At 32.4% G+C, this 24,156-nt stretch overlaps 1 protein-coding gene across 1 annotated transcript; it reads right to left on the minus strand.

Annotated features, from left to right (window-relative positions):
* Window positions 1–804: 804 nt before the first annotated feature.
* LOC145806872 (uncharacterized) lies at window positions 805–23,949 on the minus strand. Its single transcript, XM_082904711.1, has 7 exons — window positions 23,592–23,949; window positions 23,378–23,488; window positions 23,135–23,254; window positions 21,101–21,195; window positions 20,769–20,870; window positions 20,506–20,619; window positions 805–910 (listed from the first exon to the last, which is right to left on the minus strand). Exons 1-7 carry the CDS (start codon window positions 23,904–23,906, stop codon window positions 805–807), a joined length of 963 nt encoding a protein of 320 aa, XP_082760837.1. The 5' UTR covers window positions 23,907–23,949.
* Between the last annotated feature and the right edge of the window lie 207 nt (window positions 23,950–24,156).

The raw sequence follows: 24,156 nt of genomic DNA on the forward strand, positions 1-24,156 counted from the left end.
ATCAGAAATACATCACAATGAAACCAGTCCAACTCAAAACTCCATACTTATTTTCAAAATCATAGAGTTTTGATACTTTGAACAATATAAAGTGATGAATGATGATTAAAGTTTTACCACAATATTACTCGGTACTCTAATGTTGATAAAATATAAATATAAATCAGTTGAATTTATCGTTGCTGATAAAAACAAGAATCATTGAAATGCCTATGATATTATCTAGCCATTAGAAACTAACCCAGCCAGCAAGCAACTCACCTACATTTGTCTTAATGTCATGAAATGATTGTTCAATTTGAAGTTTGAACAGAAACATCTCTGTTTGACCTTTCATGGAATTAAATAATCTAAATTCACTTTCCATAATTTTCACTGGGATAAGGCTTAAAACCTTGCAAATGGAAGCTTACCAATATTCCAATGTCATCTCCTTTAATCGGGCTTCAAGCTTTTGAAAAAGGGAAGTCTTCTCAAAATCTTGCCCATCATCAGTTGGAAGCAAAGAAATTCTGGACTTCCAAAGAATTTCTCTGGGTTCAACCCAGAGAAAATTTAAATTTCTCTGGTCCAGAATTTCTCTGGAACTATAAAACTCTGATTTGATCAATTTGTCTTTGGTTCTGCTGCTGCTGATTCAATCACAATTTCCTGCACAAACAAATTAATAGTTCTTCTATGAGTTTGTGATAGATTTTCTTTAAACTTAATGCTATGAATTTCTCTGGGTTGAACCCAAAGAAAATTCAAATTTCTCTGGATAGAAATTTTTTCCAGAGAAAATGAATGAAGAATTTCTCTGGATCACTTTAAGCCTTCCTCTACTGTTGCCTCTTCCTCAAGCTTCTTTTTCCAATATTCTTCAAGTAGGGGTCCAAATATTGCTTTTCCAGAAGCAGCTCCAATTCTACTAAACCCAGAAAATCAAAAGACATTATATTCAACACTCAGAGAAATTTTGAACCTGAAGATGTTATATTCAACACTGGATATATATATATATGTGCTAACATTGTATATATATATTGTATATATATATGTATGTATCATATATATATATATATACATTTATCAACTCCACTCCACTCTGTTTGTTTACCCAGAAAATCAAATTTGCCAAACTTAGTGCTTTTGTTTTGTTGAATTTGTTTTCTTACTCGCCGAAAAATACCCAACACCAGTACTAGCATCACAAAGGAGAATATCCAGCAGACAAGTCAAAAAAATCAACTCATCTGCAGGATCTGCACGCCGAAACCAACACGCTGCATCTTTCTTCCCCACACACCATGACTACCGATGCAAACCCACAAACAAGCGCTACCACCGGCGCAAAAAGCCGACAGCATCAGAGTATAACCCAGCACTGTCGGTTTGCCATTTCTGCTGCAAAGAAAATTGCTATAAATGATTGGGTACGAAAGGAGAGACAAAGAGGGGATATGTTTAGGGACCTTCGATATCAAAAAATAATTTTGTGGACCTCTTCTATTACGAAAAGTGGGAGAGGGACCCTAGACTAATTTTCCCTTTTTGTTATATCGAAATAAAGGCATATATATTTTCTTGAATAGTAGCAAAATAAATTTATTTTTTTAATAAAGTTGTAATAGAATAAAATATATTTAATTTTTAAATTGCATGCTTGATGATAATTTTTTTTTTAAAATACATTGATAGAAAATTTTTAAATTGATGGTAGTCAATTGTTATCATTATAGCCAAAAAGAATTTAATAGTGGTCAATCATTAACCAATAATTTTGGATAAAATTATAGATAGCCAATAAAAAATCAATACTTAGCAACTTAAATTTTGTAAAAATTTAAGAAAAAAAATGGAAAATTCAGAAAAAAATGTATTGGAATTCCACAAATCATATAGTTAAATATTTTAATTAATTTTAAAATTTAAATGTTAAATCCAGTAATATTATGTCATGTGTAATAATTCAAAATTTAGATAATACACTAATAGATTTGAGTCATTTTTTTTCTAATATTGTAAAAAAAAATCCAAAATTTTAAATTAGATATGTTTAGATAAAATTTAAAGATTTTAAAATTTTAAAGATAAAATTTAAAGATATTAAAATTTTAAAATTAAATATTGTTAGATGTACCAATCACTTTAAGCCAAATATAATTTTGTTTTCAAAAATTCTAAAATTGAGAAATTGTATTTAAGGTTTGAAGCTGTTGTGTGTGTTTGTATTGTTAAGTGGGTGCATATTGGTTGTAGATGATCCGAAGAACTCTTATTTGAGAGAGCTTGAAGGAGCAAGAGTGAGATTAACTTTATGCAGAGTTGATCTTCTTGATTTCGAGAGTTTACGCAAAGCCATTAACAAGTGTGATGGTGTGATAGACATGAGATAAAGTAAATTAAATTAAATTCAAGACTTGATGCGTTTCGAATCTGATTAAATTGAAAAACAAAAGCAAATTACAAATTAAAAAGTAAGCAAGCCCAAATCGTGCGAAATGTAATAATGAAGAAGATGAAAAGATATGTAGATAAACTGAAAAATAATGGAAAAAAGAAATATATATATACACAAAAGTAATAAACACCGAAAAAATACATATAAAGTAAGAAATAATATTATGAGCATAAAAATGAAGAAAATGAAAAGATATTCAGATGAACTAAAAAAATTTAAAAATATATATACACACAAAGTAACAAACACTGAAAAAATACATATAAAGTAAAAAATAATATTATACTGACCTTGTAATGATTTTTTGCAAATAATCAAACTTGCAAAATGTAACAATGGAGAAGATGAGTTATTATGAGAAAATAAAAGATGACTGGAATAAACTAAATAGAGAAATGTGTGTGTGGAAGTTGTAGGAGTTGTCGATTTCTTTTTTCTTTTTCTTTTTTTGTTTTAAATTGAGATTAAGAGTGAGATAGATATTATTGTGAGTGATGGATATAGATGAATATTTTATTATTTTGGGATAAGTATTATTAGAAGGAGTGAGAAGGCTTGAAGAGTGGAAAGGGAGATAAAGGGAAGTGCCATGTAATATTTTTTTTTTTTCAAAATTATGAGAATTTAGGATTCAAATTTTAGAGTCTTTCGACTTAACAACTACATTTGGTTATATATATAGTATAGATATGAAAATATTTTCTATACACATTTTTTTAAAACAAAAAAAATCTCAATGTACACTTTTTGAGTAAAAAAAACTAAATTCTAATTTTTCTATTATTATCACTTTACTTGCTATACACTTTATACTCTTCTATTGCTTGCAAAACAATACTCTCATAACAACTCTCATATTGTTTTAATCTTTAGGTTTATACTCTATTAGTGATGAAAATGTTAGTTTTTTCGTACATTTTTTTTTCTTTCTTTTTGCAGATTTTAATCGGACAACCAGTGCCGAATTATTACATTATATTCGGACATCAACTGCCAAATTATTTCATTATATTCGGACATCAATTGTCGAAAGTTTTTTTTATTATTTTTCAGAACAAATTTGTCAAACTAATCACTTTTATTCAGAAGTTAAATTTCAAATTAAATTAAATGTATAATTTCGGAAAATTAGTGCCAAAATCCCCAAATTGAAAAAAAATAAAAAATAAAATAAAAAGCCCTAGGGTTTTATGGCAATGGAGTGCACAGAGATTTGGAAATAGTAAATGCAATAACAAAATAGAAAGATACCTCATCTTTAATAATATTTTTGAGGGTTTTCAATGGTGTTTTCAACGGAGGTTCAATAGGGTCTTTAATAGAGGATTTTGCCTTCATTTCATTTCACTTTACACTGTAGTCTTGAATGGTTTGTATGTGAGTCTACAAATTTGGAAGGAGGTTCAATGGTTATTAATGAATGATATAATTGTAACTTTTAGAGTGTGGATTGAAAAAATTAATTAATAATCAAATTAATAAGTGTGTGTACTAAGAGAATATGTGCACTAAATAGAATTTCCCAATTATGAAACATAAATATTTTATTTTTTAACAAATTACAAATATACCATATGGTTTGTTTAAAATATGAATACATTTCTATAATATTAGAAATTACAATTATCGTTTGTTATAAATTTTAATTTCACACAATACTTAGGAGGACAAAAACCTATTGTTCAATGCAATAATAAATTATCAAAATTGTTTAATGAAAAATATTTATCATATTATTAAAAACTGTTAATTGATTTAATGATTTATTTATTAACCAAATGGTTAACTGAAAATTATTTTTCATTTCATTAAAAATTGGTAATTTACTTAATGATTTACTTATTAATAAAAATTGGTTATTTATTATGCGAGTATGATTTATGTATTAATAAAATTAGTCATTTATATATATATATATATATATTTTATTCTACTTCTTTATTAGTTCAATGAATTATCTTAATATTTTTTTTAGATAAGAAAATTATTTTAGTATTTATTTTGTATTTATGTGTTGAGAAAAATTGTACACCATAATTTTTTTTTTTAATGAATTTAGAAGAAATATTAAAGTTTCATAAATTCACCTAAAATTATATGGTTGGAATTAGAATCTATATCATTAGGTATATAACAAATTAAAAAATGATATATATCATATTATATAATTTTATCATATTTTTAATAATTTATTTATTATATTTAATTTTATATAATAATATTTTAATTTTTAAAAAATTATTAAAATACAAAACTTAAATATACTACTAACAATATCCCGTACTTACACGGGTCATTACAATTTAATTTTTAAAAAATTATTAAAATATAAAATATAAATATATTACTAATAATAACCCTTACTTACAATAATAACCCGTACTTACACGGATCATTACAAACTAATATGAGAGTGTCTGAAAGAAAGCTTTTTGACTTTTTTATGTTAAAATAATATTAAAAGACAAAATTAAAATAGTTAATAAGACAAAATATTACATTAAATTTATAATTATTTCACTTTTTCTCTCACAAATATCGCATCTAACTATAAAAAAATCCTATTCACCGTGTTTGGTTGTGGTTTTTGAATACGGTTTTTTGAGAATTTTATACAACTTGTTTGGTTATTCTTAAAAATGAGTTATGTTTTCAAAAAAAATATGTAAGATCTGATTATTCAGGTGATGGGAATAGCCTTGGCTTTAGTACAATCTACATGTACTCCTCTACATAGCCTAGGCTTTAGCCTATGGTACATATAGGTACATTTTTCTTTTTTTGTTATTTACACAGACAACCCAAAACTATTTTTCAGTTTGACTATTTATTTAAATTTCATGGAAATTCTACGATTTTGAAAATAAAAATAAACATAAATATATGATATTTTAATCGTAAATTTGTAAAAAAATTTATGATTTCATAAATAAATTTACACATCGATTCACATTTTTTTAATGCCAATTTGAAATAATTTGGCATTTTTCTGAAATTACGATTTCCGAAAATTTGTACATAAATTCACTGTCTTTTTTGGAAACTTGTATAAATTTACGTTTTTTGGAAATTTGTATAAATTTACCATTTTTGCAAATTTGTAAATAAATTTTGGTTATATTGAAATTTTTTACATAAATTTGCCAAGTGTACGATTTTGTGAATACAAATTTATGATTTCATTTTGTGAATAACATTTATGAAAATTTGATTATACGAAATGAATTTTTTAATGCCAATTTAGAAAAAAAAATTACGTTTTCTATAGTTGCAATGAGTGGAAATTTTATAAAAAAGTGATACAATTAATTATAAGATATATACCCATAAATGGATACATGCTACATTATGTTTTCATAAAACCAAGCATGTATATATATAATGTACCTGATAGAATGTTTTGATATGAATTTTTTGTATTTTTTTAATTGTTTCAATCATTAACTTGGAGGGAAATTTGAAATTGTAACGATGTATTTTTTGAAAAACCAAACAAGAATTTTTTTTCAAAAAAGAGTTTTCAAATCACTTTTTCAAAAAAAAATTCAAAAAAATGCAACCAAGCATAATAATTATCTTTTCAAATACAAAAATTTTAACCTATTAAAATAACCAAAAACTAAAATAATATACTAAAACAACAACTTAAATAATCTATTGAAATAGCAACTCACGTTGTATACATTTTCCAAAACAGCATCTCGCTCCCTCTCTCTCTCCCTCTCCCTCTCCCCTGGCTGATTTCCCTGACTATACCATTTTCAAAATTTTAGTCCCACTTTAGGGTGTGTTTTTATCTTTATTCCCATAATAGGGTAAAACGGTTTTAGAAATGCCGTTTTTTAGAAAACGACTTTCGAAAAGCCGTGTTTTGTGATTAAGATAATAATAAAATTTGAACATAAAAAACAGCTTTAGAAAAGCCGGTTTTAATTAAGTTTTTAATTAATTCCAAATTAATTAAAAACGGTTTTGGTAAAACCGGTTTTACATTAATTTTTAATTTTTTTTAATTTATATTTCAACTGAAATATTTTTTGACCAAAAATATTTTTAATAAAAAACGGTGTTAGAAAAGTCATTTTAGAAAACGGTTTTGGTAAAACTGGTTGTACATTAATTTTTAATTTTTTTTAATTTATATTTTCAACTTAAATATTTTTGACCAAAAATATTTTTAATAAAAAACGGTGTTAGAAAAGTCGTTTTAGAAAATGGTTTTGGTAAAACCGGTTTTACATTAATTTTTAATTTTTTTAATTTATATTTTCAACTTAAATATTTTTGACCAAAAATATTTTTAATAAAAAACGTTGTTAGAAAAGTCATTTTAGAAAATGGTTTTGGTAAAACCGGTTTTACATTAATTTTTAATTTTTTTAATTTATATTTTCAACTTAAATATTTTTAATAAAAAACGGTTTTAGAACAGTCGTTTTTACATTAATTTTTTTTAATTTATATTTTCAACATAAATATTTTTGACCAAAAATATTTTTAATAAAAAATGGTTTTAGAAATTTTTTTTTTAATTATTTTTTCTCATGTGGGAAGGTTGGACTTGGGAATCAAAAGATGAGTAAGAGAGCAGCAATTTCAATGCATTCAAAGATGGGTTTCTTTAGAAAATTACAGCACAAATAAAAATAAAAATTAAAACGTAATGCTTGCTTTGAGTTTTCTAAAACATTTTTTAGAAAATTCTATTTTCTTATTTTTTGTATTTTTTTGTTTTTGTTGAATTTTTTAATATTTTAAGTTTTTAAACATACCTAACATAAATACACTAAATACCAAAAATACAATCAAAAACAAAAAACAAAAATTCAGTACATTTTTCATATTTTTGTGTATTTATTAATTTTTGAAAATATTTTTTTACAAATATTTTACTTTTTAAACACATCTAAGTAAAATGCATCTAAAAAAGTAAAAAAAATGCTTAAAAATATTCACTAAAAACAAAAAACTTAGTTTTCAAAAAACTTAATTCAGAAAACTGAAACCTAGGGCTTGTTTGGTTTGTATCTCAAGATATAATTTTTGAGAAATTTTTTAAAAATTTTTTGTAGTTCAAATTTTTTGAAAAAAAAATTCCAAAATCACTTTTCAAAAATTTCCAAAATTTCAAAGTGTTTACAAAACCCACCCTAGAGTGGGAATAAATATTTTATGTTTTAAATATTTATTTATTTTTTTAATGTGCACTATATTTCGGGGCTTTTCCCATATTAAGCCAATTTATCATCTTAATTCCCAAACTAGGCCTAGTTTGGACGGAATTCCCAAATTAGGCTAAAGCGCTATTACAAAGCACACTTTCACTGTTTGGGGCCGAAAATTTGATGAACATTGAAAGCGCTATTAGAAATCACACTTTTAGTTAAGAAAACCACGCTTTTAACATAATTTTTTTTTTTAAATTAAGAAAGCGCTATTGGTAGTGTAGTTTTTTGTAAGAATGAGAACGTTATTTGTTATATTCAATGAATAATGGTTACATTATTGGGTTCTCACGATTGAGAAGATGAACAAGTTAAGAGAATGTGTATTTCTCCTAAAATAAATTTTGTCAACATTTTTGTAATAAAACTTAATACATAATATAAGAAGTCACTAATTTACTAAATACTCATACAGGCATGAAAACAACATAACTGAAGTTGCAAATGTAACAGTTTTCAGTAACATAGGTAGTACAAACATAAGTCTCCCACAAAAATACATTCTGGACACCATGAACTGAACACACAATACATACATCCTAGACACCCTGAACTGAACACACAATACATAAACATAACAATTAGACAGACAAATATTAGGCAGACAATCTGACAAACTCATTATGGAAACACTTAGTCTAACACAGACATTACATATTAATGCAAGTTGTTATATTGCCGAAGTGTAGACATTAATACCTAATCCGCGCTTAAATCGACAGGTGGCTCAGAGTCTGAATAATCCGAAAGCTCAGCGTCAGAGACAAGTTCAAGATCCTCCATGATACCCTTGATAGCCGCAACATTTGGTTTTGTTCTGTTCTTTTGGGCATCCTTCTTAACTATGTGTAGCTGCATATCGCGAGCTAACCTACGGCGCATTTGAGAAATCTCACGTTGTAGTCTTTCACATAGTCGATCAACATTATCAGGATCTTCCTTTTGGATCTCAACAGAACGTGCTTTTGGCACCTTCAGTCGATTTTCCTGACATAATCTTTCCATTTGCACTCGCTCTATAAATAGTGCGGGCCACTTCAGAAGTCTAGCGTTTGCTAAACCATATCCTGTTTGATTATCTGATGGATCCTCCACCAAACCACATAGATCTCGATAGTACTTGGGCATGACAAAATGTTGCTTCCCAAACCTATCATGATAAGCACAAGAGGCATCTAACAAAGTAAATGGTGTTTCATCTTCAGCATCGCCACTTCCTATTCCCCCTCCTCGTCGTGAACTGTCACCCCTTTGCAAGTTCCTACCACCTCTGCGATTCTCACTCCCTCCCATGAACCATGTAGCCATGCTAATTTTTTAAAACAAATGAATGATAATTTCGTAGGGCGAAATGAGTTGTAAGGTTGTGTCTTCACCTTTAGTCGTTTATATAGTTGGTTATGAACGGCTTTAGAAAGATGCTTCTGCATGACAATCCCACATATACGAACAAGGTATGAGTTGTCACTAGAATGAAAAAACAGCGTAAGGCAAATACTGTGTACCAAGTCACGTGACTTTACAATCCATCTGCACATACCGACAAAATATGGACATGCTCACTGTAAGGTAAATCAGTGAATTCACTGTTGCCATGTGACTTTCTGAATTGAGAATCCCACATATATCGATAAGAAATGAGTTGTCACTATAATAAAAAAATCGATCAAAAAATAGAGAAAATCAAAGCCTGTGCACCAAGTCACGTGACTTGACAATCCATCTGCATATACGGACAAAATAAGGGCATGCTCACTGTAAGGTAAATCAGTGAATTCACTGTTGTCATGTGACTTCATGAATTGAGAATCTCACATATATCAATAAGAGATGAGTTGTCACTGTAATCAAAAAATCGAGCAAACCAAAGCCTGTGCACCAAGTCACATGACTTGACAATCCATCTGCATATACGAACAAAATAAGAGCATGCTCACTGTAAGGTAAATCAGTGAATTCACTGTTGCCATGTGACTTTCTGAATTCAGAATCTCACATATATCAATAATGTCACGCCCTCAAAATAATAACATTAAACCCATCAATATAGACATGCATTGCTATATAAAAACTCCACATTCTTCTATTCATCAGAATTCCATTACAAAAAGTATTACATGTTAACGACAAAAGCAAATGCCCTAAGGGCTTACAGCTTTCCAAGTTAACACTTGGTTACAATAAAAGAGTACTAACTCATTTACACATTAAGCCCTTGGCTTGAATTTACATGTAATACATCAAAAAGAAATAAGACAACAAAAGTGTGTCCGCCTCTAGCCTCCCAAGCTATGTCCTTGGAGGTGACATGCTACCTGTACCTGAAAATGATATTCCCATATAGGGTGAGCCATAGCCCAGTAGAGATATGCTAAACACAGTATGAGCAATGACTAAGACATTAGCAATTGATAAGTGTTCAATTTCCATAAACCAATTCATAATCCATTTCCATTTCTTATCAATTCCACAATTTCCATCAATGGCTCAGAACCTGGCCAACCACTTATATGAGACCAAGACTCATATTAAACGTTTTCCATTTTTTTACAATAGATAAACACACAGGTTATATCAATATCTTAATAGATAAGCATACAAGCTATATCCACATTTCAACAGATATGCATATTAGCTATATCAACACTTCCCATGACAAGCATATGAGCTGTATCAACACTTCCAATGACAAGCATATGAGCTGTATCAACACATTATCTGACAAGCATATAAGCTGTATCAGTGGAGTCCATCCCCTATCTCCTCCCACACAACATCCAGTTTAGAGGTCCATCCCCTATCTTCCCCTAAACCGTGGAATACATCCCCTATCTCCTCCCACGCACACAATGCATATATACACAAAGGTCATATACACAATCAATCAATACATAACATTAATGTATTCTATCAAACGTCATACTCTATGACATATCCAATTGATTAGTTTTAGTTTGCCTAATCATCATGCATTGTCTACAACAATCAAAACTACCCTCCACCAGTAGCCCAAGCAGTTATTTCTAAACAGATAATAAAAGCTCCAACAGATAAAATATCACTGTTTTCAAAAGTGGGCGATTAACAAATCCAACTCCACTATTCTACCATATAATGAGTCAACTTCATTATTTCCAACTCAATTCCAAATATCAACATTTTTCCCAAATTAATTATACCAATTAATTTACACAACGAATTAGGGCTTTTTCCCCCATTTTTCAATATCGACCCAATGGCCCATATATCAACAATCAACATCAATACCGCTATTTTGAAACTCAAAATACTCATTTTAGAATCAAAATAATAAAACCCTCTTTGACATTTTGAAACCCTAAGTCCCAAAATTTCCCAACTTCAACACTTAATCAAAATCACCAAAAATCTATGTTAAAGACCATAAAAGTGAGTAGGAATCCCTACCTCAATTTCAGAGCCTAAGAGGAGAAGATGTAGAAAACTAAAATGCTCCAAACTCTAAGATTCACGGATCAAAACGAAGCCCTCGACGATCAACACAACTTTTACAAAGGGCAAAGGGAAGGAAAGCACTCTAACTAGATCAAACCCTAGAGAGAAGGGAATTTCTAGAGAGAGAGGCTCTCAAAATATCTTTTTAGAAAGTAGGAGAGAGAGAGGAAGTGTAGAAAGTGATTCAAAAATGCCTAGCTGCCCTCTCTTATACGACATTCCCGCTCGAGCGGAAAACACAACACTCGAGCGTCAAGAACAAAAATCTGGACACGCTCGAGCGCAATAAGGCCCGCTCGAGCGTCAAGACACAAGAGTAAAGCACATCTGCTCGAGCGCGAAAACCAGTCTGCTCGAGCGTAGATTTCCCCTTCCCAGAAGTTATGCCCAGAAAGTACTACCCGCTCGAGCGCCAACAAACCCGCTCGAGCGCCACCGCTCGAGCGTAAACAAACCCGCTCGAGCGCAAAAATCACATCTGCAGAAGTTTTGCAGGAACCCGAAATACTGGAGGTGTGCAATACCCGCTCGAACGCAAGAAGACCCGCTCGAGCGGATCGCCTAAAAACTGAACAACAAGGAACTAAAACCAAGGCCTAACCAACCTGTAACAACCCTGTTCAAAACATCCTAAAACTCAATCAAGTGGAATTAAAGGACGACAACAAGATAGATACCACTACCAACTTCACGAAAACGAGTCCGGAATACAACAGAACAGTAAAGGGACAACCGGGATCGCTATAAATAAGAGATATGTTGTCACTGTAATCAAAAAATTGAGCAAAAAATCGAGAAAACCAAAGCCTGTGCACCAAGCCACATGACTTGGCAATCCATCTGCAAATACGGACAAAATAAGGACATGCTCATTGTAAGGTAAATCAGTGAATTCACTATTGCCATGTGACTTTCTGAATTGTCATTGTAATAAAAAATGAAGCTTATGTAGGCAATGTTGTGTTTCACTTAGCTATACATCATTCGTTGTTACGACCAACTATTTGTATTTCATTGAAAAATATGACTATTTGAATTTTTGTTGTCATTTGGAATTATTTTAAAATCAATTTTTGAATATTCAATTTGTAATATTTTGGGAAACATTTACAATCTCAACTTTTGAAATAAACTTTAAAATAATAGTGGATCTTGTGAGTGAAACGTGGGTTAGGTAGGAGTACTTGGCCACCAATGTTTGTGAATATCATGGTGCATTCAAATTTGTCCAGAAAACTGGTGCATTCAAATCTGTCTAGAAAACTTATGTTACATAGTAATTTCGGAAGTGTTGTTCTCTTTGGGTATAAATCCGAAATATATAAAATCAGCGTCATTAGAACTGGTTACAAGTCTAGTTTCTTACATTTTTGCCCTTGCATTGATTGCTATTCTATACTAAGAGAATCATCAATTTCTTCAAAAAGATGCAGAAAACAATATGTTTGGGTATAATTAATTGTAAATAGTGATTTTGACAAGCAAATCAAGTAAAACCAATTGGGTTTTAAACTTAGTCCCCCAACTGGACCAACCACTTGGCTTTGACCTTATTTGTCCAGCCCCCCAAGTTTAGTTTTCTGTCAACCCCCCATTCCTTACCAGAGTCATCATTTTGACTGGACGTCCAAGAATTGGAAGGCGACTCTTTCTTCTTTCCTGATGGAGATTGAAATTCTTTACGTAGAGGATCCCTATTTCACGAGCCCAAGTTAAGGGAAGCTTTTCCCCGAGCCACCTGTTATGTTTTATGTGTTTTAAGTATTCACATAATTCAACATACATTAATCCAGAACATTCATTAACTCATTGCAATTCAAAAAAGAAAGTCATGAACTAATAAATGTGTAGTTATAAATGTAGTTATTTCATAAACTTCAGGTTCATAAAACAAATACTTGAAATACATCCGTACGTTAGATGACCAACAACATTGTCTTACACTCCAGTAACGAAGATACGACACAACATACAAACATATATGAAAGGTAAAGGTGTTTGATTTCTCATTCCTCATCTGACATGTAGTAGTCAGAGAGATATTTTTCATTGTTTAAGACATTATTTCGCTCAATCACTGTCAAATCTCTGTTGCTTGCTTCTGCCATTTCGGTGGCTAGCTGAAGCATGAAATGTCGACATCTCTGCATCAACATTCTGTTGTTCTCCTTCTTAATTCTGCTAACTGCTTTTTCATAGTCACTCACATTTCGTCTAGCCATGGTCAATGAATGATGATGAGGTACCAGTGCCCCAAAGTTATGTAGATCATTAAACAATCCTTCTTGCTTCGTTACCCTGAACGCCCATTCTGCTCGGATACCAGCATAATAATCCTTCGGACTCGAGTACTTTTCGCTCTTGTAGTCATAAGTAAATGGAGGTAGCAGCCACACTTTCAGATTTCTTTGCCGGCGTGAACTTCCTGCACCTCTTGAAGACATTGTTCATAAAATAAACAAACAAATAATAAAAGTAATTGTAGATATATTACTATTGTTATGACTTGAACAAACATCACACTGGGGGTATCGCTATTTATAGACATCATAGTGGGGGTTAACTAGAGATGATCTAGTAACGATAATGCATGATGGGGCACTATGGAAGAAGTGATACCCGTGATATTATTTTATGTTATTTATTTCATGCAAATCCTGAGTACCCGTGACTTTGTGTACCTGTGATGTAGTCACGGACGTGGTTGTCAGATAAAATCATAATTATAGGACAAAGGATCATAATGCAATCCCTTCATATTCGAGCAGTGAATTTTCAAATAAAACAAAATGCAGTGAGTTATCTCATCGCCACATGAAACTATTTTTTCATGCTTACTTTTTTAATACAGTAAGTAGTCACTTGGAATTGACGATTTCAGTACAAATTGGTGTTTTCAAAAAATTATGAATGAAATAATAAAATGAAACAGCGGCTTTAATTTTCTGTGTTTTAAAGTAATATTGTTCATAAACAACTATGAAACAGAGTGTAAGTAAATACACAACCGTCCAACTCACTTTGACCTGCAAAACTATCGTTGTTTTTTTCACCAAAATAATAAAATGGTCACCTGATATGTAAACACGATTGGAACTTTACAGCCTATATTTTATCTTATTTTCACTTAATGAACTTCACAGTCATCCCATTTTCTCCTCTTTGCATTTTCTGCTTCTTTTTATATTCGGTAAATTACACTTCACTCCTTCAGTCCATCACGTAATTGTTTATCAACACTATTGCCATGTGGTCGTATTAATGTGACTTAGATGAATTCTGAAATGTGAGGAAAAAAACAAAGCATGTAAGTTGCGCTGCACAAAGTCACATGCATCACGTAATGTGAGGACAAAAGTCACAAAGTATACAAGCATGGCAAAGTCAGAAAGTCACATGCATTACTGCATGACTGCATAAAGTGACATGCATCATTGCATCACTGCACAAAGTCACATGCATCACTGTATCACTGCACAAAGTCACATGCATCACTGCATCGCTGCACAAAGTCACATAGCATCTGAGGAAAAAACAAAGCACCCAAATTATTATGTCTGTTCAAGTCACTGGCGAGCATCACTGAGAAATCTTGGACGTATCACTGCGCCGAGCTACAATTTATTATCGTACCATATCTACTGTGCCCATGTGAATTATGCAATTCATAAAAATTTTGAGGGGGTGTCAGAACAAAATAGCAAAACAATTAGACCATTTGTGTTTAAAAAGCCACCCTATGCAGCCCCAAATAGATTCATAAACGTTGAAGATGAAATATTATACAGTTAGAATGTATTGAAGATTAATTTGTAGTAGAGTTAGAATGAATGGGTTTTTCGATGTACAGAACTTGAAAGTGTTACAGATAAGAACGGCACCGACTTAAATCAACACATAATTAACTTCAGATTAAATTGGTCAAATTTCCTCAATTAAATTAAATGAAATATGTAAGATAAAAAATGAAATTAAATATGTTGTCAAGGCAAAATAAATTGAATTATATTTGTAAGCGGCAAAATTAATAAAATTTCCTAGCGGATTTGAACTTTCCTTAAAACCTTCAGATATGCACTGAGCAGTAAATAAAAGTCGAAGTGACAACTCCTATCAAGTTGATGCATAGTTGTTCTGGTCATAAAAGTTGACGTGACAACTCTGATGCATATTTGTTTACAATAATTTCATGCATAGTTGTTTACGATAATTTCATATATACAGCTACCATGTGTATATATGGTATAACTATCGCATCATACCATAACAAAAGTTTTACAGCTATTTCGAGCGATATCATCATGAGATATACGGTGGTTGATCTATATTCAGCAACGGGTCGCTATTGGGTTGTAGATGGAGATGAATTTCAATACCCATTAAATCCAATTTTGCGTTACTCACGTGCCACCGTCAATACCATGAGAGCTGAGTGGGAATTTCGCATAACTCGAGCAAACGTTCTCGTTCAGTTATGTCGTGAAGTTAATATCAAATTTCCTCGCCGGTTAGCCATGCGTATGCCAACTGACACTCCACAGTTGTCGCAAAGGGCATTGCATCGTATCCGCGACGAAGTTAATCGCATGACCCAACGTTTGCAAAGGTCCTCACTAATGAAGACCGCAAATGAGCGTACCGAAGATGGGTTAATGGATGATGCACACCAGTACTTCGCCTGGAGCATGGATGTTATGTATGAATCTGATATTGAGATGTCAAATGATGATGATAATGAATGAAATTGTTTGGATGAATGACCAAACCATTTATCTTGTAATGGATTTGTAATGCTTATCCACGACTTATCAATGAAGGGAGATATTTCAATTGTTTTTGAATAGTTCTTGTAATTCTACAAATAGTTCAATGAATGGATTTGTGTACTTATAAATGTAATGATTTCATAAACTTCAGGTTCATATAACAAATTGTTGAAATACATCCGTAAGCTAGATGAACAACAACATTGTCTTATACTCTAGTAACAAAGATACGACAAAACATACAACATTGTTTAAGACATTATTTCGCTCAATCACTATCAATTCTCTGTTGCTTGCGTCTGGTTAGAAGATTTAAGAAAAGAAATTCTCTGCCATTTGCTTAGAAGATTTAAGAAAAAAAAAATACGCATTGCTGCAACATTTTGTTTGGATATAATAGAAAATACATGAAAAAATAAAGTGAATGCAATCATACAGAAAAGTGAAAGAAAAGGGAAAAAAAATTATGTGTTTGTTTAGATAGATAGAGTCCTATAAAATAATAGAACTAGTTTGTTAGATAGGCTAACAATTTTTTACAAAATATATATGAAATTTCATTTTTCTCATAATTGGAAGGTGACTATTTCTTCTTTCTTGATGGAGATTGAAATTCTTTACGTAGAGGTCACTATTTTGAGAAGCCCCAGTTAAGGGAAGCTTTTGACTGAGCTACATGTTCCGTTTTCTGTGTTGTTGAAGGCGGTAGTTCGTCTGTCTGAACTTTATTAGTCCCCCAACTGGACCAACCACTTGTTTTTGGGTAATGTTTGTCTAGCCCCCAAGTTTAGTTTTCTGTCAACCCCTCATTCCTTATTACACTCATCATTCTAACTGGACTTCCAGGAATTTGAAGGTGGCTCTTTCTTCTTTCCTGATGGAGATTGAAATTCTTTACGTAGAGGTCACTATTTGAGGAGCCCCAGTTAAGGGAAGCTTTTGACTGAGCTACCTGTTCTGTTTTCTCTGTTGTTGAAGGCGGTAGTTCGTCTGTCTGAACTTTATTAGTCCTCTAACTAGACCAACCACTTGTTTTTGGGTAATGTTTGTCCAGCCCCCAAGTTTAGTTTTCTGTCAACCCCCCATTCCTTACTACACTCATCATTCTGACTGGACTTCCAGGAATTGTCCGGTGACTCTTTGTTCTTTCCTGATGGAGATTGAAATTTTTTACGTAGAGGTCACTATTTGAGGAGCCCCAGTTAAGGGAAGCTTTTGACTGAGCTACATGTTCTATTTTCTGTGTTGTTGAAAGCGGTAGTTCGTCTGTCTGAACTTTATTAGTCCCCCAACTGGATCAACCACTTGTTTTTGGGTAATGTTTATCCAGCCCCCAAGTTTAGTTTTCTATCAAACCCCCATTCCTTACTACACTCATCATTCTAACTGGACTTCCAAGAATTGTCCGGTGACTCTTTCTTCTTTCCTGATGAAGATTGAGATTCTTTACGTAGAGGTCACTATTTGAGGAGCCCCAGTTAAGGGAAGCTTTCGACTGAGCTACCTGTTCTGTTTTCTGTGTTGTTGAAGGCGGTAGTTCGTCTGTCTGAACTTTATTAGTCCCCCAACTAGACCAACCACTTGTTTTTGGGTAACATTTGTCCAGCCCCCAAGTTTAGTTTTCTGTCAAACCCCCATTCCTTACTACACTCATCATTCTGACTGGACTTCCAGGAATTGTCCGGTGACTCTTTCTTCTTTCCAGATGGAGATTGAAATTCTTTACGTAGAGGTCACTATTTTAGGAGCCCCAGTTAAGGAAAGCTTTTGACTGAGCTACATGTTCTGTTCTCTGTGTTGTTGAAGACGGTAGTTCGTCTGTTTGAACTTTATTAGTCCCTCAACTGGACCAATCACTTGTTTTTGGGTAATGTTTGTCTAGCCCCCAAGTTTAGTTTTCTGTCAACCCCCCATTCCTTACTGCACTCATCATTTTGACTGGACTTCCACGAATTGGAAGGTGACTCTTTCTTCTTTCCTGATGGAGATTGAAATTCTTTACGTAGAGGTCACTATTTTAGGAGCCTTTATTGAGGAAAAATTTTGACTAAGCTACCTGTTCTGTGAGAACCCGAATATAAAAATTAAGTAAATAATTAAATAATAATCTTATTACAATCTCAAATATTTTGGTGGTCAATCCTAAAGTGCAAATTAAATATTTGGAGGGTCTTTTAATTAATTTTTAAACCTAAAATAAATTTATGGTGGAAATCTCTAATAAATTTATGGTGGAAATCTCTAATTAATGTTTAATTTAATTATTGAAAATTCATAGACCAAACATGAAAATTCCAAAGCATTAAAGATATCTGAGAGAGTCTATTCATTAATCCAGAACATTCATTAACTCTTTGCAATTCAATAAAGAAAGTGATGAACTAATAAAGAATTGCAAGGGAAAGAGCACTCCCCAACAAAAAAAAAATGTATACAAATCTATTTGTATGTTTGGTGAGTAAAAATATTATATTCACCCATTTGAGTAAGATGAAAAAAAAAACTATATAACAACAACCCAATACAAGTCTACATTAACTCGGAGTTTTTTTAGGAAGCTCAACCCATTAAGAAAAACACGACATGCTTGTTCAAACACCAAATAACACTACAAGAAATAATACTCACTGTCACCTGTAACCTGTGCATATACAAAATTATTCATCCATCCATTCATTCATTCAATTCTCAACCATTGAATAAAAATATTTCTCCACAACCTGTAGCATTCAATTTTCAACCATATACACAACTTAACTATTAACCGTACATATCAAAGAAAATAAGAATACATAAACATAGTATAATCTAACAAATACATATACTATCCGAACCAACAATTACAATTCAAACTAAAAAAAAATATTAATAAAAAAGCATATCAGCTTTACATGTTTTCCATAAACAAAAAATATAATGTAAATTGTGCCCATGTAAACATCATATTTCTGTTCCAAAAACATCACTGTATCCATGCCAACATTATCAATCTGCAACAAAAATTAGTGAGGTAAGTAATAAAAAATGCAGAGCTTGATTTTTGTTTAAACATAATATGGTTCAATTTATTTAACAAGTAATTTAGCTTATGGAGATGGAAAAAATTAGATAACTAACTCAGTTGAATTTAGATGAATAACACAACGAATATACCAACTGATATAGCAAGACTAAATAAAGAAAAATCAGTCAATGATTCCTTTTAGCATAACATATTGTTATTTCAAAGATTTCAACTACAATAGGCAAATAACGATTTATGAGGATATAACACACAATATCAATTATACAGCAACAAAGTGAGTTTATCAATTAGCTTTTTCACACCCTTAACGCCCTTTTTGTTTTTTCGCACCCTTAATGCCCTTTTCCGATTAAGTTTAATGCATTTTCGGCTCTAACTCCCAACCTACACGTGCTAATTACATTCTGTCTGCTGTCACAGGTCCTATTTGTCACGGGAAAGCTGGCTGTGACATCTGAACGGTGGTTCGGAGGCTGTTTCGCAGTTTCGCCCCCTTAACGCCCTTTTTCGGTTAAGTTTAAGGCGTTGTTGGCTCTAACTCCCAACATACACGTGCTAATTACATTTCATCTGTTGTCACAGGTCCTATTTGTTACATGGAAGGTGGCTGTGACATCCGAACGGTGGTTCGGGGGCTGTTTCGCAGTTTCGCCCTCTTAGCGCCCTTTTTCGGTTAAGTTTAAGGCGTTTTCGGCTCTAACTCCCAACCTACACGTGCTAATTACATTCTGTCTATTGACACAGGTCCTATTTGTCACGGGGAAGGTGGCTGTGACATCCGAATGGTGGTTCGGGGGCTGTTTCGCAGTTTTGCCCTCTTAACGCCCTTTTTCGGTTAAGTTTAAGGCGTTTTCATCATTTATGAATTTAAACTGATTAAATTATAATCCTGAAAGGTAACAACACAGTAAGCATTAAGGAACTATATACTGTACTACATTTTATTTGCTGCAAATAAAAAAGTTGTCCAACTTTAAAAAATTAATATCAAACCATAAAAGTTGGAAGGATAAAAAAGTGCACATAATTGGGAAGGCCAAGCATTCCTGTAGCAAAAAATAAAAAATAAAAAGAAGACAAGGGCTACAAATGTCCTACTAGTAGGTTTACAAAGTACTTAAATGGACTCTAGTAAACAAGATTGTAATTTTCCACATCATTCTGTTTTAAACCCTCAGTCCCTCACCAGATATGTGGCAGAAAAAGTTTGAATGGCTACATTACGACGGGTTATCTCCTTTTCCAGAATATATATGCTTATAGATTTCCAGAATTTGAAAGATGCTCATGACCATAATGAATTGTAAGCCTCAACCTTGAATCCATGTAGAAAGAGCACAAAACCTTGTTCAAAGCTTAGAATGTGAACTCTTCCATAGAATGTCATCTAGCATTCAATTAGACATCCTAAAATCTAAGAAACCAACCTACTTCACCAAATGAATGTCAATGTGATAACATGACTAACTAGAACAATACCAAACAAACATAATATATATATATATATATATGTATATATAAACCACAATAAAGAGATCATGCAAAATAAACTACATATTGTTATGGATGGACCTATTATTTCTAGCAATTGCTAGTGATGCTACCACTTCTGCAGAAAGAACATAAATAGGACCATAAGTATGCAAGACGTATTCACTACCAATCAGGTGTCCTGATTTCTCATACCTGGAAATATTTGCAATAGGAAAAAAACTCAAAAATTAGGTTGCAAATAGTTATACACACTTCATCAAATATATACATTATTGCATAAACAAAAAAACAGAAAAATATATATTTAAAGGAGAGAGAGGGGTAAAAGTTTTTGTATCTACCACTTCAGTTTAGAGTCAGTTATCACAGGTCCTTTCTTTATGCATCGAATGTAAGTCAGTAAATGGCTTCTCTGTGAGAACCCAACAGAGTTGCAAGTCGATCTGTTGGAATTGAGAAAATGGTATTAATAGTAAAAGACCAGCAATAGTGAAATTACTGAACAGCGACGAAAATATTAGTCGCCAAAAGTAATATTTGGCGACTAAATTTAAATTTAGTCGCCAATAAGTAATATTTATTGACTAATAAATTTTCGTACTAGTATCTTGAACCAACGCCGACAAATTTTAATCTTACTCGCCAAAAATGTGCAGCAGGTGCTGTTATATACATGCTACATACCGAGAACAACAGGCCTCTCTTTTGACCAGGGAAAACTGAATATTTTTTCCATCCTATTTCCCTCCTCCAGTGTTGGAACTCTCCCTGCAAAATAAATACACAACACAATTAAGCCACAGGATATCAGAAAAGGGCCTTCATTTTATGTGCATATGAGACTTGATCATTAAGTGAGATGATCAAACAACAGAACCCCATCAGCACAGGTAAGTGGGGCACTTGTCCTAACCTGTCTTAATTTAGCGTACGCAACACAATAGATTTAACCTGCGCAAAAACAAAAACAAAAAAATTGAATACTTGGTAGGTAAAAATGACACACTTTGTTTCATATGGCACAAAAGTATATAAAGGGCAAAAAATTATTTCTAATATACAACAGACAACCTCTTGGTAGGAGCTATAAAGGTATCCACAGGAAAGGAAGGCAAATGTTGTGAGTAGGGAGGGATTTGTTTTTGCTATAATGATGCTCAACCCAGTTCCAAGCTTCAAAAAACAAGGGTTCAGCAACATTAGCTCTGAGTAAAAATGTTCAATGCATAAGTATGTGCATCATGCACACTGCAAAAGACCATAAAATTCATACCCAATTCTCAGCTCACTGATCCAAGAACCATCAAGTGCCAAAGTAGAAATGTCACAACATAATGCTGCAGTAGTTCAGTTTTTTCTTTTATTTAACATGAAATAACATATTGCCATGAAAAGGTGTGATGCCCATCAATGTGTCATTACTCTCACAATACGCAGAAGTTCAAAAGTAGAAACTCAATTAGCTCCACTAGTGTATTACTTCTTCAAAAAAAAAAAAAAAAAACAGTGATATAACATTTGTGTGTGTGTAGCTTGTGCACCCTTGGTGATTCTTTTATAAGAAAGGCAGCATATTTGGACAATAATCTTTTGACAGGAGGAGATAAGATTTGAAGATGTCAAACAAGGCACATTGTTGCACCTAGATTTAAAGATAAGGGGCTCATATTGGACTAATTGTAGAGATCACTTCTTTGTATAGTACCCTTTATGCTTGCCTCAGAGATCAAGCACTTTGAATTTGGTAGTAACAGAGTGAAGAGTAAATAGAAACTCAACTTAGCAAAAAATACTATTTATTTTTGTTTGTTTAGTCATTTGCAAGTTTTATCCAAATGGAACATAAGAATTTTTTTAATGATCTCCAAAATAACAAAAGAATGACAATATTACTCTTAATTGTGTATTTCTTTTCTTTCTTCTTTTAATTATTTTAATTTTACTTATTTTTTATAACCAAGACTCCTTGGTGAGTTCTTCTATCTAATAAAGAGTGACCTGTGTGGTAAATGTCCAAATAACTATCAAATTTGCATTAGTATAAATGTCATTTGTCCTATAAACCTTAGTTAGTGGCCCCTCACATTATCAATTGTATTTGCAAGCACTTGATTATGTTTTCTCCGGAATTGAAATTCATATAAAATTCAATGGATGCAGCATGGTCACAATAGCTCATGCATTTATTTCAATCTCTTGAAAAGAATTTTGGGGTTTCGGGTATAGATAAATTAAAAGACTCAATTCAAAAGGCTTAAGCACCTAGCTCATGGTATCTACACTCAACACGAGTGTCACAAGGTCAATATGTCGATTGAAAGACATGAAGTCAACGAGCCTACAATTTTCCCGTTTTGCATGCTATTAATTCTATCCTGAAAACAGGAAACACAGATCAAATCCACTATTTACATTTCTATACACCAAGAATTTAAAAGGATTGGAGGATATGTGTCAAGTAAAGGAAACCACATAAAAGAGATAGGAAACAACATATATATCCTTATGTAACTAGGACATTCCTATTTTACCATTTTCCCCCATCTCAAACAAAATAACACGTGGGGTTTCCAAACAGAGGGTACCAATATCCTAACCACTATTCATAACATTTTCATGATATTGAGCAGTGACCAAAATTCATTCCCAACGTCCTCACGGCAAACACAAGCTTCTGGAAATTGCAAAAGAAGTTGGAGACTCATACCAGATCGGCAATATTGCCCACACATTCTCCCTTTGCAGTAACATCCCCAATGTTTTCTCCTTTAGCAAAGGCTTTGTAGATTGGAGTGCGAGTAGATGTTGATGTAACAGCACCCACATTCTACAAGAAATAAAATATAAATGTAAAGCTACAAAGCTAATTCAACACATTGACCACATTTATAAAATGGGATGAGAGAGAGAGAGAGAGAGAGAGAGAGAGAGAGAGAGAGAGAAGTGAAACCTTTGCTACATTGGCAACACAAGCTAAAGGCAGAAAAAGGTGTGGCACAGCTGCAGTTGCCAATTCTATCCCAGCACCCAGTTCCATTAGAAGATCACCAGAAAAGCGAAGCTGAAAGACATCATAATTTTCCACAGAAAAGTCTTGTTAGAAATAAGAACTATATCCACTGAAAATTAACTGCAAGAATAACTTTATTTGAGAGCAATTTCACCTGTTTTAGATCATAATCAAATTTCTTCCCTTGCCGAGCAAAAAGCATTTTTCCTACCCAAGCACTATAGTCGCCAAAAATGCTAAAAGTAGGTCGCCAAAAAGCAAGCACTATAGTCGCCAAAAATGCTCGCCAAAGGTGCGATTTCTTGTAGTGTAAGCACAGAAGCAGATGGGGAGCAAGAACAAACCCAACACTAAGTACACCCAAATATAAACAAGACCTATTTACAGAATAAACCATGTACATCCCACATGGAAGGCGAAAATTAGGTCCAGGAAATACATATAGTATCACAATAACTATTTCAAACATAATAACAAAGTAAATGTTCCAACTGTATGAACACCATCACGACGCATCCACAACAGCATGAAGTTAGCAGCAGCAATACACAGCCGGCAGCAACCAAAATCAAGAAACAACAAGCAACCAACAACCAAAATAGCAGCAGCGGCAACGTCTAGAATCTTATAAAATAAGCCACAATTACAAGATAAGATAAGCCAAAAGCCAGAACTATATAATAAGCCACAACTTAAACAATATAGACTAATCCAAGTGA

Source organism: Camellia sinensis, chromosome 14 (assembly GCF_055761805.1).
Source record: "Camellia sinensis isolate YWXY chromosome 14, ASM5576180v1, whole genome shotgun sequence".
Lineage (NCBI taxonomy): Eukaryota > Viridiplantae > Streptophyta > Magnoliopsida > Ericales > Theaceae > Camellia > Camellia sinensis.